At 42.7% G+C, this 15,233-nt stretch overlaps 2 protein-coding genes across 2 annotated transcripts in view; one reads left to right on the top strand and one right to left on the bottom strand.

Annotated features, from left to right (window-relative positions):
- The window catches only part of LOC126379178 (glucose-6-phosphate exchanger SLC37A2), a 100,951-nt gene that overhangs the window by 48,705 nt on the left and 37,013 nt on the right, over nucleotides 1–15,233 (bottom strand). The window lies entirely within an intron of this gene.
- LOC126379067 (tRNA pseudouridine synthase Pus10) lies at nucleotides 396–13,584 on the top strand. Its single transcript, XM_050027630.1, has 12 exons — nucleotides 396–575; nucleotides 1,690–1,910; nucleotides 2,371–2,480; nucleotides 4,370–4,509; nucleotides 5,295–5,396; nucleotides 5,815–5,933; nucleotides 7,557–7,670; nucleotides 8,368–8,470; nucleotides 9,023–9,129; nucleotides 9,603–9,702; nucleotides 10,278–10,458; nucleotides 13,385–13,584. Exons 1-12 carry the CDS (start codon nucleotides 453–455, stop codon nucleotides 13,582–13,584), a joined length of 1,620 nt encoding a protein of 539 aa, XP_049883587.1. The 5' UTR covers nucleotides 396–452.

The following is a 15,233-nucleotide window of genomic DNA, read 5'->3' on the forward strand; positions in this document are numbered from 1 at the left end:
TTAAAGCACAATTTACCCTCATGTAGCGACACCAAAGCGAACCACGGTCAGTAATGTAATCTAGTCCTATAATATAGTTGATAGCAAACATAAAATATAAGAAATTAAAATGAACAGCTGATTTGATGACATTTTTACCTTGGCAAGTTTTTCACCTCTCCTTCGATACATTTTACGCAGAGTGCTAATGCCGTCACGGTATTGAAAGATACGTTTTGTTGCGGTTGTTAATCGATAAACTATTTTCCTAATAATCATAGATATTTATTTTTTAATTTTCAACATTTTTTATTTCCGAAATAAGTTCCTAATCTTTTTTGTTAAATTAAAATGTAGAATATTGGAATGGAGACATCTAAATCGGAACGTTGCAAGAACTTTACGTCAACCTTGTGTCAACTTAGCCGGCCGAAACGAAAACGTGTTTTTATTTTGAAAATATTAAATAAAACATGGATCAAAAAGCAATCGTAAAGTTATGTAAAGAACTAGGATGTTGTGACGCGTGTGCCCTCCGCTACATAGGACTGAAAAACCCTACAGCTTACGAGAATTCGCCACAATTTATACTTAAAGTTTGTATTGATATTTTAGGCTATTAAATGCAATTTGTTTAGTTGACGAATAGTTCTTTCTTCCTGAGATAAAGAACCCTGTCAACCCACTTGCTACTCAACTCCTGAATGTTGGTAACTCCAGCAGCAGACTCAAGAGAAAGAACATTCTAATGACAGAAGACAGAAACGGGGACCATGTAGTCACACGATTATAAACGCCCACATATACACTCTGAAACACCTGCTTATGGTCGCACAACCAGTCGCTAGAAGCACAAAATTAGAAAAAATCTTAAGCTGGCATCTAGGATTTGAATAATAACAATTTAGCATCAATTCTGTATTTTATTGCTTCTCTGGCTTATCGAATGACCGAAAATTGAAGTCTATATGTGCTCAATCATCCTTTATTGCAACTTGCAGTATAATTACTAATAGTAACAGAAATCCACACTTCTTAAGTTATTCGGCTTTTATTTTAAAATCTTAAAAGACATTCCATCCACAAGAGCCAAGTATAAAATAGAATCCTAATGCATAAAAAAGAATCTTTTTTTTTTTTTTTGTTTTGGTTTTCCCCGAAGGGTAAGGCAAAGGGAACTATGCCCATACAGCCATGTCTTACGTATTTTTTTTTCTTGATGATTAATGAAATGATGAAAGGTGATGAATGATGATGATAAAACCTAAGCCCCCACCCTCGGAGTAGACTCCTACTCCGAACCCCAAACGAATTAACTCAAAAGTCCGCATAAACTTTTGAGTTATGAAGCGGCTTCCCGGCACGAAGCGAAAATGGGCAGATACACTTTGTTCATTGAATACTCCAATATAATAACACTCGCGAATGTCTTCTGACTAACTTAATGCGATCATTAACCACAAAACACCACTTCGTATTAATTATTTAGATTACTCAACGAAGAAAGCAACTGTCCCGTTCCCGTCTCCCGCCGAAAAGCCAAAAAAAAAAAAAAAAGAATCTACAGCAAGCTTGCAGCGTCCAAAGAGCCAGAAAAAAAAATAAGTATATTTTTTCTTTCACATATTTAGTCAGGCTATGATCATGAGACCACACTGCCTAGTGATTAATAGTAAAAAAATAAACTGACCAACATAATTTTTTTCTCAGTACCTAGACCAAGATCACCACGCAAACAGCCAAACACAAGGCACAGATAATCCATCAGATACAACCTCTACCGTACCTGAAGAAAATGGTTCAGATAATGGGCACACTCCACCGAGTAAAAGAAGGAAGGTGGATACGTGCATCAGCTGTATCGGAGTGCTGCAGCCGTGGTCGTGGGATCAGTGCTGTGAGATGGTCAAAGAACAACTTGATAAGAAACGGTAAGAGATTTATTTGTACCTTTATTGAAGTTAGCAAAACTCTCATTTCATGTGTTGAGCTACATTTGCCTCACTCCCTCTGGGTCTTACTTTAATCTTAAATGGCCGTAGGCCGCTAAGGAGGAAGCGTTTTTTAACTTCTTCCTAGCTAGCTTCACCAAAAGTCAATTAAAAAACTTATTAGATTTTTACTGTAGGATTATCAAAGAGCACTTTCTTGTCAAGACTCTATTTTAACATAACATAAGCATATGATAATATACCAATTGGTTAGTCAGAGGTACGTCATACTGTCGTACCATCATAAGACGAAATAAGTACCTACACCTCACCGAAAGTATTAGATCAGGGAGGTGGTGAAGCACATTGCCGACTATAATACCTTGTTCAGCCAACTGTGTTAGTGAAAACTGCAGAAGAAAAACAGAAAAAAAAAAAAATTTTTACGTCATGGTTCCAGCTACGTCTGCCCCACATTCGCGTGCGCGCTGTCGGCGCCGCTGGCTACCCTGCTACGGGAGAAGCACGTCACCCTCACACTGAGCAACGCACACCCCGAGTACGACCCAAGTATGTGTCTCACATTAAAAATATTAACTATTAGTGTGTGGTTTGAGGGTAAGATTGTCAGTATTAGACCACGTCGTCACAGAATCACATTCAGTACTGGTTTTTGATAACAAAACCACACAATAGAAAAGCTAATTGCAATCCAGGTAAAAAATTGTGCCAATAACCCGACAGAATTAAATTGACAACACACGCCAAACGGGTTGCATATCAGCGAGATGCCTATTTGATTTGCCTGGGTTATTAGTTAATTCACTCAATCATTTTAAAATTAACAGTTGTTAATCATCCGTCCCTTTTCTTTTTGGTGGATAAGAAAAAGACAATATATAAATAATATATAAACTGCCTATATACGTCCCACTGCTGGGCACAGGCCTCCCCTCAATCAACAGGAAGGGGTATGGAGCATACTCCACCACGCTGCTCCACTGTAGGTTGGTGGAGGTGTTTTTACGGCTAATAGCCGGGACCAACGGCTTAACGTGCCCTCCGAAGCACGGAATCATCTTACTTTTTCGGACAATCAGATGATTCAAGCCTGAAAAGTCCTTACCAAACAAAGGACAGTCTCACAAAGTGATTTCGACAATGTCCCCATCGGGAATCGAACCCGGACCTCCAGATCGTGAGCCTAACCCTCTAACCACTAGACCACGGAGGCTAATGAGAAGAAAAAGACAAGTAGGCTGTGAAGAAAAAGACAAGTATATCTTAAAATAAAATTAGGAGGTGTTGGCAGGAATCGGGGCCAATTTTAACTTAATTTTACTGGTCTATAAACCTAGCTGCATTTCTTTCTTGTGTCTATTGCAAGCGAAAGACGGAACTCATTTAAGAGACGTCGAACTAATATTAGGTTAACTTATTGTCCGCCAGATAGTTACAAGTATTAAGTACCATTTATAAACAGAACAATTATTACATAAATACTACTCACATACATTATACCATGCTCACAATATCGCATTCGTAATTTCGTAATATTCACCTCGATGTTACAAAAGGCCTTTCTGTGGGTATCTTCACACACACGCCTGCCGGCAGATCCCAGCGGTCTTATTATTATCTTTGTAACATCTACCCACTGTACCTGTGTGTCACAATATAAATGATTTGAATTTGACACACACACGCGGACCGAATTTAGGGGACATGAAAGGGGACTTGTTCGACCGTTTTCCCATTTTGCGAGCCCCTACACCGTCGAGGCAACGTCCGTCGCCCACCGCGCTCCGATTGTAACTGACAGACTGACAGGCAGCGACTAGCCTTCTCCCACTCCCTCCCACTCCACCTGACGTCGGAGCGCTGCAACTTCACTGCAAACGTCAAATACCAAACATAGAATGAATCACCTTTCCGTACTCATGACTTGAATCCTGTCGCAGTCACTTATTTTATTTATTTATTTATTTAATTCTTAAGGAAAGCTAACAGCACGGAATCTTAAATAAATACGTACAAACATAAGCCAGAATGAGGCCAATTATAAGCTTCCACATATAGAACTTAATTAAATCAAAAGAGAGTTAGGTCTACTTACAAAATTAAATAATGAATTTAAATACTCGCTGCTGAGTTTACCAACATAAAATTAGTTGCATAAAATGTTGTTGTCTTTTATTACATAAAAGATAAATTAAGTATGTGTTTTTCCCGTCGTTGTTTCTGGCTATTAAAATCCGCAGTGGAGCAACGTGGTGGAGAATGGAGAATACTCCATTCCCCCTCCGGTTGATATATATGAAGTGACTTATTATTTGTCGCAAATGGCATTAACTACCGGACAACTGGGGAGCGCTGAGGTTGATTGGGCGAGGCATGTACCCAGCCGTGGGATGTATATAGGCTGTTTATGTGTGCTGTTTTTAATGTATCCTCCTCAGGAGTGGTGACGCCTCTAAAAGAAGCGTGGAAGTGGTCATTCGGCGAGCACCTGTCTCGCTACATCGCGCGGCCGCTACACTCGGGCGCCGTGTGTCCTCTGCTCATCACCGTCACCATGGACTACCCTGACGACCTGCAGGTAATTAGTTGACGAGTTAGTTCTGCCCATACAACATAGATGGTGCTCATCGATCCCGAAACGCTTTAAGGAAGTTTACACAGAGCGATGCAAATACGTGTTAGTAACACTGGTGTGTATCGAATACTGAGAATGATTCAGCTCATGATTCTGAGTTAATATCGGTTCAGTCGGGTCCAGATTTCACTTGATATTAACTCAGAGTCATGAGCTGAATCATCCCCCTCAGTATTCGGTACGAGACGACGTTCACCCATATAGTTTCGCCCATACATCATAGATGGCGCTTATCGGTCCTGAAACGCGCTAACGAAGTTTACACAGCGCGACGTATATATACAACTTCCAACATGAAACAGATGGATTGCACTGGCAGGGTTGCCATGCACTGTGAGACGCCGGAGTTGTGGAGTTAAATAAGAGATGTATCACTTCTAAGACGGTCGTTTATTGTCTGTAGATATAGTATATAACATAGTTATGTATATAAATGTAACATAGGTGTGTAGGACAGGATCGACGTTCACTACTCAAGTAGTCAAGTCCTCGTTGGCGGGGTACTATGCTCTGTTCGGGTTGATACGGTAACTCGAAACAACCTTTGGCGCTAGCAAACCCTCGTCGGCTTTCCCGACTAGTCGGCACCATCATCATCATCATCATCCCTAGCGTTATCCAGTTTTTTCACGAGGTCCGCTTACCTAACCTAAAGATTTGACAGGTCAGGTTTTTTAACCGACTAGTCGGCACATCCAATTACCCATTTTTTTTATTGTATGTGACAGGAGCTGGAGGTCCTGAAGACCCTGGCCGCGCCGCTGTTCGAGTCCCGCAGCAAACAGAAGAAGCGGTTCACTGTCGAGCTCACCAGACGCTCCGTGGAACAGGTAATCTATAAACTTGTTAAATCTTCTTCTATCGTGTGGTTTGTGAGGTGGTTTACCAACCCCATCAACCCTGGTGTCAGGGTTACTATTGAGCAGAGTTAGGGTTGAACCATATCTCTCAGCATGCTAATACCGCAGCATGCGACCCACTAGTCGATTAATTCTTTCAAATATTTTTCCTCTCAGACGACGCCCTGAGCCGAGGTTCGCGCTCAACTGGGCACCCTCAGGCTTGTTGCCTTCAGCGCTCCCCATTTTTCCGGCCAAGTAGTTAATGCCATCTGCGGCAAATCTACAATAAGTAAAAAAAAAAAACAAAGAAACTATTAACAAGGCTACCACGGGTATCGTAAATGTTGACGATTACGTCAATGTATTTGTATGAAGCGTAGTTTTATAGTCGCGTGTCCGCCCGCAGGCCCTCGCCGACGTGTCCCTGCCGTCGCTGGCTGCGTGCTGGCGCCCCCCGCCCACCGCCGGCACGCTGTCGTGCGCCAGCGTCATGTGCGCGCATGCGCCCGTCTACCTCGCCGGGCGGTGAGTCGTGCTCTTAATATTAAATCTTGCTATGGGTTGAATAGAAAACATAACATAAACATCCTACGTCTGCTAGCTGCACACGAGGAGGAGGTATAGAGCATACTCCACTACGCTGCTCCACTGCAGGTTGGTCAAGACATTTGGCCCAGTAGCCCGAGACCAACGGCTTAACTTGTCTTAAGCACGGAATCATCTTACCTCTATCTAGTAGTTACACATACATAAACTCACGCCTATTTCCCACCGGGGTAAGCAGAGACTATAGAATTCCATTTGCTTCGATCCTGACACACTTCTCTTGCTTCCTCCACATCCAATGAATAAATGGGAATGTTAGGTTGGTTTGGACACGTAGAGCAGGTGAAGGATAATAGAATTGCGAAAGCGGTATATAAAGCGAAAGTTGATGGTAGGGCTGGCAGAGGAAGACCGAGAAGGACTTACATTGACCAAATTGGAGATGTCCTGATGTAGTCCCATACAACACAGATGGCGCTTTATCAGTCCTGAAACGCGGTAACGAAGTTTCCACAGCGCGACCTATATATATAATTTACAACATGACACCGTTGGATCGTCGATCCCTAGTCACACTACCAACTTGTGGCTAGCGGGGTACTATGCTCTGTTCGGTACCATGACAACGTCCTTCGGCGGCGGCACACCCTCGCCACCAAAACAGTAACATACATGTTAGAACACGAGTAGGTACTGCACTCGGATCGCAAAGTAACAGGAACCTTTGTGGAGGACGCTTAGCGCCAGTTAGACGATGGCTCACTGTCACAGATTGTTTTATTGGATGTTCTCTGTACGGAGTTCGACACAAGAATGGTACAACTCGTGCGGCTCGCCGTCTTATAAGGGTTGTCCCCACTACCGTACCTTGCACGTGTGTCGAAAACAAGTGCAGGTGTTGTTTGTTTGCTAGCCGCACGTGTTGTTTACAGTTAATATAATATTTAAATTTTCAATATTTTGCTGTCGCGCTATACATATACGTCCCACTGCTGGGCACAGGCCTCCCCTCAATCAACCTATATAAACTTATTATTATATGAGGAGCTCGGTGGCGCAGCGGTAAACGCGCTCGGTCTGCGATTGTTAAAGTTAAGCAACTTTCGCAAAGGCCGGTCATAGGATGGGTGACCACAAACAAAAAAAAAGTTTACATCTCGAGCTCCTCCGTGCTTCGGAAGGCACGTTAAGCCGTTGGTTCCGGCTGCATTAGCAGTCGTTAATAACCGTCAATCCGCACTAAACCCGCGTGATGTTTTAAAGCCCGATCTCCCTATCCATCCATAGGGAAGGCCCGTGCCCCAGCAGTGGGGACGTTAATGGGCTGGTGATGATGATGATGATGAAGTCACTTTTTTACTAACATAATATGGATGTAATTTTTTGATCAGAAATAAACAATTTATTATTTTTTTTTTTATAGTCTGAATCATACATTGTTTTAAGTTTACGCGGTTATTATCATAATTAAAACACATAATAACGGGTCCTTACCATTTAAACGCGGTAAGAACCCGTTATTATGTGTTTTAATTAAGTCTGAATCATCCCTCGAATGTTTTCGTTACGATGCCACTAACACCCTGTATAACGGTCGTGCAGGTATATCAAGCTGTCTCGCTCGTTGCCGCAGACGCCGTGGCTGGTGGGCGGCGTGCGCATGATGGAGTCATCAGTGCAGGAGATCATCTTCCAACCCATAGCGGACCTGTACCAGTAAGACGATTTTTTTTTTTTTTGAATTTTTAGTTTGGGGCCGTCCATTAATCATGTGATGTTTTTCTTGGCATTTTTAACAAAAAAATAAAATATCCTCTCTCTCTATTTAAGAGACAACTTGCAGTTGCCTTTGCAAGTTGTCTTTGATTGCTTGTGGCTCTGCCCACCCCGTTTGGGATTGCGGGCGTGAGTTTATGTATGTATGTATGTCTATTTAAGAGCTTCGCTCTTGTCGGTGGAATAACCGCCATTCCTGTCTTCTTCCCGCCAAAACCTTCACCTCCCGATACGACACGACCTGCACCTTCTCTTTTATTTGTTTCATAAGTGTTATCCTAGGTCTACCCCTAAAATATCCTGCGGGGATCATATATCAAACTTAAGCTCTCCTAACCAAGAACGAACGGCCTACAAACCAGCCCAACACAGACGAGACGAGTGAACGAGTGCCCTCTGCACCGGTTCCCAGGTGGCATAGCCGAGCTGCATTGTGTGACGGATGCGGCAGAGACTTGGTTAGGTCGTGTCGTATCAGGAGGTGAAGGTTTTGGTGGGAAGAAGAGAGGAATGGCGATCACTGCACCGACAAGAGCGCAGCTCTTAAATAAAGTTTGAGATGTTCTATACATCTTGCTATAAAGTAACTGACAGGCGTTTCAAAAGAGAGAGATGTAAGTGCAGTGTTTGTTGGCAGGATGTCTCCGGAGGACGCCGAGCACCGGCTCAAGTTCATATCGGCGGGACGTGAGGACGTGGACGTCCGCTGTCTGGGGGACGGACGCCCGTTCGCTGTTGAGGTTACAGTTCATTTTTTATTTTTTATATGTAGTATCAGAAATGAGGAGATCCGCAGGAGAACTAAAGTCACCGACACAGCTCGGAGAATTGCAAAGCTGAAGTGGCAGTCGGCAGGACACATAGCGAGGAGAACCGATGGCCGATGGGGCGGAAAGGTTCTGGAGTGGCGACCACGTGTCGGACGACGCTCAGCGGGTAGGCCCGCTACAAGGACCGACGATCTGGTGAAGGTCGCGGGAAGCCGTTGGATGCGGGCAGCGCAGGACCGATCGTCGTGGAGATCCTTGGGGGAGGCCTATGCCCAGCAGTGGGCGTCGTACGGCTGATGATGATGATGATAAGTTCAATTGGTCGGAAAGTAAGATGATCCGTGCTTCGGAAGGCACGTTAAGCCGTTGGTCCCGGTTACTACTTACTGACAATAAGTCGTCGATACATGAGCCATGTCAGGGGCCTTGTATCGACTGTTGATTACGTCAGTTACTATTGAGCCGCCAAGGCTCAGGCAGATTATGAAGGTGAAGAGGAAATGTTTATTATTGTATGTATAGATAGCCGACCCTCCCCGGCAGCTGAGCGCGGAGGAGCTGCAGCGGGCGTGTGATGAGATGGCGCGCGGCGGGCGCGTGCGCGTCGCGAGGCTGGTGCGCGCCACCAGGTGCGGCAACATTACGTTACAAAAATACATACGTAACATACATAAACAGCCTATATATAGATAAACTTGTTGAAGGTCAATGTAACATTTTTGAATTTACGTCATTTCGCAAGGTGTTATGGCTGAAGAGAAATGACAAGAAACTGCAACAGCAACACATCTTTTAAAAACCAATGAGGGGTATACATTACAAGTTATTTAATAACTAGAGGAACACATTCAATACCAGAATTTTTTATCATTTAGGTAGTCATTAATCTTATAATAAGCTTTTTTACATAAAGTAAACTTCACGTGAGCTTTAAATTTAAAATATCTGGCATTATATTATATATAATTTTATTGTAAAAACGTATATATATAACCCCAAAAAAGATGAATTTAATCTAGAATTTTGAATAGCAATTTTATTTTTATTTCTTGTATTGTATTGCTGTATAGACCCCGCCGGGCTCACCCCCTCTGTGTTCCAGGGAGGACCTGGCGCTGCTCAAGAAGGGCGAGGAGTTCAAAACCAAGACGTACGAGGCGCTCTGCGTGAAGCTGACACACTCCGACTATGACGAGAACAAGGTCTACACACAGTAACTATAAACGATAAATATATATATTTGGTAATCCACCTCTCAACCCACACGAGAGAAGAAGATACACCTCTGCCTAACCCTTGGGGATATAAGCGTGATGCTATTAAGTTGTGATCCACCGCAATTAGAACCAGGTACTCTGACCGAGAGTACTCTAAACCGGCGAGCATGCATGAACTCTTTGATGGGAGTAGTACAAGTGAAAGTATGTCAAGATCGCAATGAGTGGAATTCCGTAGCCTCTGCCTACCCAGGACCAATCATGGAAAGTCAAACCATTACCTACATAAATGGGGCTTAAAGGAGTCGCCACACTGTGAATGTGGTCACCCGGATCAAGCCATATCTCACATAGTCAACGAGTGCCCTCTGCACCGGTTCCCAGGTGGCATAGCCGGGCTGCATCGTGTGTCGGATGCGGCAGAGACTTGGTTAGGGGAGCTTCAGCTGGATATATGATCCACGCAGGATATTTTATTGTTGTCTGCCATACGCACTAATCTGCCTACCCCAACGGGAAATAGGCGTGATCTTATATATGTATGTGTTCCATCTCCACAGGAAGGCCCACCGACCGTCTCGGAGCGCGACATAGCCAACATCAACACGTACCGCACCACACCGGAAGACTGCGAGGCTCGCGTCGTACTGCGACAGAAGACGCCCATCAGGGTGCTGCACAGGAGACCGCTGCTTGACAGGACCAGGAGTATACTGCAGCTGAGCGCGCGGCTCGTGCCTGGTGGGTGATCATAAACTGCCCATATACGTCCCACTGCTGGGCACAGGCCTCCCCTCAATCAACCGGAGGGGGTATGGAGCATACTCCACCACGCTGCTCCAATGCGGGTTGGGGTGGAGGTGTTTTTACGGCTAATAGCCGGGACCAACGGCTTAACGTGCCCTCCGAAGCACGGAATCATCTTACTTTTTCGGACAATCAGGTGATTCAAGCCTGAAAAGTCCTTACCAAACAAAGGACAGTCTCACAAAGTGATTTCGACAATGTCCCTATCGGGAATCGAACTCGGACCTCCAGATCGTGAGCCTAACGCTCTGACCACTAGACCACGGAGGCTGTGTAGTGGGTGATCGATCAATCATACATAAACATACACAATATTATACATTGTTTTAAGTTAACGCGGTTATTATCATAATTAAAGCACATAATAACGGGTTCTTACCGCGTTTAAATGGGGATATGAGACTCCCGATATTTGGACACTGTTGCAAGTGCCATGATCACGGGATGACTGATGAGATTGGAGTGGAGTAGTTAGATCCATAACTTTCTTTACTTTTTAGACGGTTGTTTTAGATTTGTGCTTAAAATTGACGTGTATTCCATAAATTTTATGCTTGTCGATTACCCGTCCCTTTCCTTTTCGGCGGATAAGAACATGACAGATATAACTTAAAATAAAATTAGATGGTGTTTACAGGAATTAGCACCATTATCATAATTAAAACACATAATAACGGGTTCTTACCGCGTTACACTCCCGATATTTCGACACTGTTGCAAGTGCCATGATCACGGGATGACTGGAGTCCCGTTATTATGTGTTTTAATTATGTTATTTTTACCGACTTCAAAAAAGGAGGAGGTTCTCAATTCGACCGTATATTTTTTTTTTTTTTTTTTTTTTTTTTTTTTTTTTTTATGTTTGTTCGGGCATATCTTCGTCGTATATGAACCGATTTTGATAATTCTTTTTTTGTTTGAAAGGAGATATACCCAAGGGGGTCCCATGTCAAGGAAGTCAGGATCTGATGATGGAAGACCAGAGAAATCGAGGGGAATTTTCAAAAATCGTAGGAGCGACTAGTGCGTTTGTAAAGTCATATTGATCGGATCGATCTTTAGGCTTCGGGAAAACTTCCCGGCCTTCGAAAACTGGTCAGCATCAGGGAGATACCCTATGGCCTGGCAAAACTATACAACCTGGAGCAATTTTTCTTTCACGAAACGTATTTAAATCTTGATCAAATCCAATCGCCGGTGCAAAAAAACAAAATGGCGGAAAAAAAAGATGGCCGCCATACAAAATTTTGTCGATTTTGGAAGAAGCCCGTTTGGGTAAAAATAATGTATGGGGCGCTTACTCAAAACGTCATGTAGAGTACGGAAATACTTTCTGATCACCAAAAACTGCTCCGCATCAGAGAGATACTCTACGGCCTGGCAAAACTATCGCACGTGAACCAATATTTCTTTGAGAGCACTTATTTAAATCTTGGTCAAATTCCATAGCGCGTAAAAAAAAACAAAATGGCGGAAAAACAAGATGGCCGCCATACACAATTTTGTTTTTTCAGAAAATGTCTCGGGATATAAAATATATATCGGGGTTGTGGTCGGATCGTCATGTTAAGTATGGAAATACTTCCCGATTTTCGAAAACTGCTCCGCATCAGGGTGACACCCTACGGCCTGGCGAAACTATCACACCTGAACCAATTTTTCTTTCACGAAACCTATTTAAATCTTGGTCGAATTTAATGGCCGGTGAAAAAAATACAAAATGGCGAAAAAACAAGATGGCCGCCATACAAAATTTTGTTTTTCCAGAAAATGTCTTGGGGGTAAAAATGATGTATAGGCGTGTGATCGGAACGTCATCTTTGAAAACTGCTCCCAATCAGGGAGACATCCTACGGCCTGGCAAACCTATTGCACCTGGATTTTGTTTATTTCCACGACACCCATTTAAATCTTGGTCAAATTCTGTCGCCGGTGAAAAAGAACAAAGTGGCGGAAAAACAAGATGGCCGCCATACGAAGAGGGATAGTTTCGAATAAACAGGACACGCGAGCTGCTTTAGCAGCGAGCGAACCACGCGAAATCTACTGTATCTATATGTATGCGTGAGTGTGTATGATAGCAGCTTCCACTGACAACCACATGTGTGTATGTACACATACACATGTGTGTGTGTGTGCGTGTGTGTGCGCGCGCGCGTGTGTGTGTGTGTGTGTGTGTGTGTGTGTGTGTGTGTGTGCGTGTGTCTGTGTGTGTGCGTGTGTACGTGCGCGTGTGCTCGTGTGCGTTAGCGCGTGTGTGTGTGTGTAAACATGTTCATCAATAATAATTGTGATCACTACTAATAATATATTATATTATTATATATGAATATAAATCAGAAAATCTGTCTGTCTGCATCCTTGCTCGGTCTAACCATCACTTAAAATCGTAAAATAAAATAAAATTTTTAACAAAAAAAAAACCGACTTCAAACGCAAAACTAAAAAGCAATAAATAAATTTACTTCGCACAAAGTAATTAGTACGTATTTTCAATTAGTTAATTATTTTATAATTCTGAAGTCGGTGCCAAGTAAATGCTACAACAACCCTACTACAATATCAAATTACTGTGTACACACAATATTGTTTAATACCTATATCAAAGCATTACAAAACAATGTCAAACAAAAAATTACAAAACAATCAGTATTGAAAAATATATGAATCGGTACTTCGTTGTAGCATTTCCTTGGCACCGGCTTCAGATTTATAAAATAATTAACTAATTGAAAATACGTACTAATTACTTTGTGCGAAGTAAATTTATTTATTGCTTTTTAGTTTTGCGTTTGAAGTCGGTTTTTTTTTTGTTAAAAATTTTATTTTATATTAACTTACGTCTGTCTGTCTCTCGCAGGTCACCCTTCGCTGTTCGTGGTACGAGTTTCCACGGAGGCAGGGACCTACATCAAGGAGTGGGTGAACGGGGAGCTGCGACGCAGCCGCCCACCGCTCGGCGCCGCCATAGCTGCTAGAGTGGACATACTGGCTCTTGACGTGGCCACTGTGCATCTCGACTGGCCCCCGGCACCGTCCATTGATAATAAAAAACTATAAATAAAGTCTTTTTCATTCCGTTACACTTAAGCACTCCCGGCCAATTCATACAAAACACCTCGTTTTACACAGACACTACACATTGACATTATCGTACACGCGCATCTGTGTGTGTGACTTCTGACGCCATACGATTGAAGACTAAAGTAACACCGAAGGGGTGAGGCAAACTTAGCTCAGCCGCTGGTGGGGAGCGGACAGAGTTGTCGTTCTATATACGTTGGTATTCTTTGTTCCATTATTATTCCTTATAATATGCTTAGAGTAAAGTTTCATTACACAATCATTCCCATACATACATACATACATAAACTCACGCCTATTTCCCACCGGGGTAAGCAGAGACTATAGAATTCCATTTGCTTCGATCCTGACACACTTCTCTTGCTTCCTCCACATTCATCAATCGCTTCATACACGCACGCCGGTTCAGAGTAGATCGTATTGAACCTTTTCTAAGGACATCTCCAATTTGGTCATCATAAGTCCTTCTCGGTCTTCCTCATAGATCATAGATAATCATTCCCATAGATCTCTATAAACACTCCAAAAACAGCAAATAAAGTTAATAAAACTTTTGACAAATGACAAAAGAAATTACAAAAATGGCGCCATTTTATTTTTCCTTTTACCCATTTAAGGGACAGGCTAAGATCGTAAGACCATGCTGCCTAGTCTTCAGGAATGGCGCCAAAATTAATTTCTTTTTTTTTCTAAAGCCCAATAAGGGACAACAGGCTAAGAAAGATCATAAGATGAGACGACGCTGACTAGTCATCAGTATACTCTTTCTACGCATCCAGTACGAAATTTTGTTGAAAGTTGTAATAATAAAAAACATTAGTTTTCTAAAATTTAAGGCCGGCAAAGACGTCGCACCATTCAGCCTTATCTGAAATCGTATGATATTTCAAGTACTTATTTCTTACAAGTATTTTCTTATAATAAAGCTGCTTTTCTTACAAAACTTTGTTCAAAACGGTCCCATATATTGAGGTAATATTATCCAAGTACTTACTTACTACCACGTGCATCCTAAAAGTGTTAATTACATTATTGATCAATAAAATAAAGTAAGTACACTTACTTCCTCTGTGATAAAAAGCCAATTAATATACTTAATAATTATTTTTTTGTAATTGGTAAGTAATATACTTATGTTATCGTAAAGGCTGCCAGGAATGTAACATGGTGTTACATGTAAGTATAATAAATATTTTTTTATTTAAAAATAAAAGAAAAAAAATTGGGTACCTGAAACGGTTAATGAATGTGGAGGAAGCAAGAGAAGTGTGTCAGGATCGAAGCTGCAACTCCAAAGACTCTGCTCCGGTGGGAAATAGGCGCGAGTTTAGGTATTAAATGTATCTAGGTGCCTGAATCTGACCCGATTACTCCAGCCATAGAGGCAGCCAATCAGCTCGCGACACCAAACACTTCAGGACCCCGATACCGACCCCGCCGGCGTGGTCGACGACTTCCCTCAATCAGCGCTTATCGCTATTCTATCAAATGTTCTTCCACTCAGACGACGCGACGCCCTGAGCCGAGGTTCGCGCCCAACTGGGCACCCTCAGGCCTGTTGTCTTAAACGTTGTACCGGTAATTCCACCTGTAAACGTTGTAATTCCACCTCACAACCCACGCGA

The sequence above is a fragment of the Pectinophora gossypiella genome, chromosome 28, assembly GCF_024362695.1.
Source record: "Pectinophora gossypiella chromosome 28, ilPecGoss1.1, whole genome shotgun sequence".
Taxonomy (NCBI): Eukaryota; Metazoa; Arthropoda; class Insecta; order Lepidoptera; family Gelechiidae; genus Pectinophora; species Pectinophora gossypiella.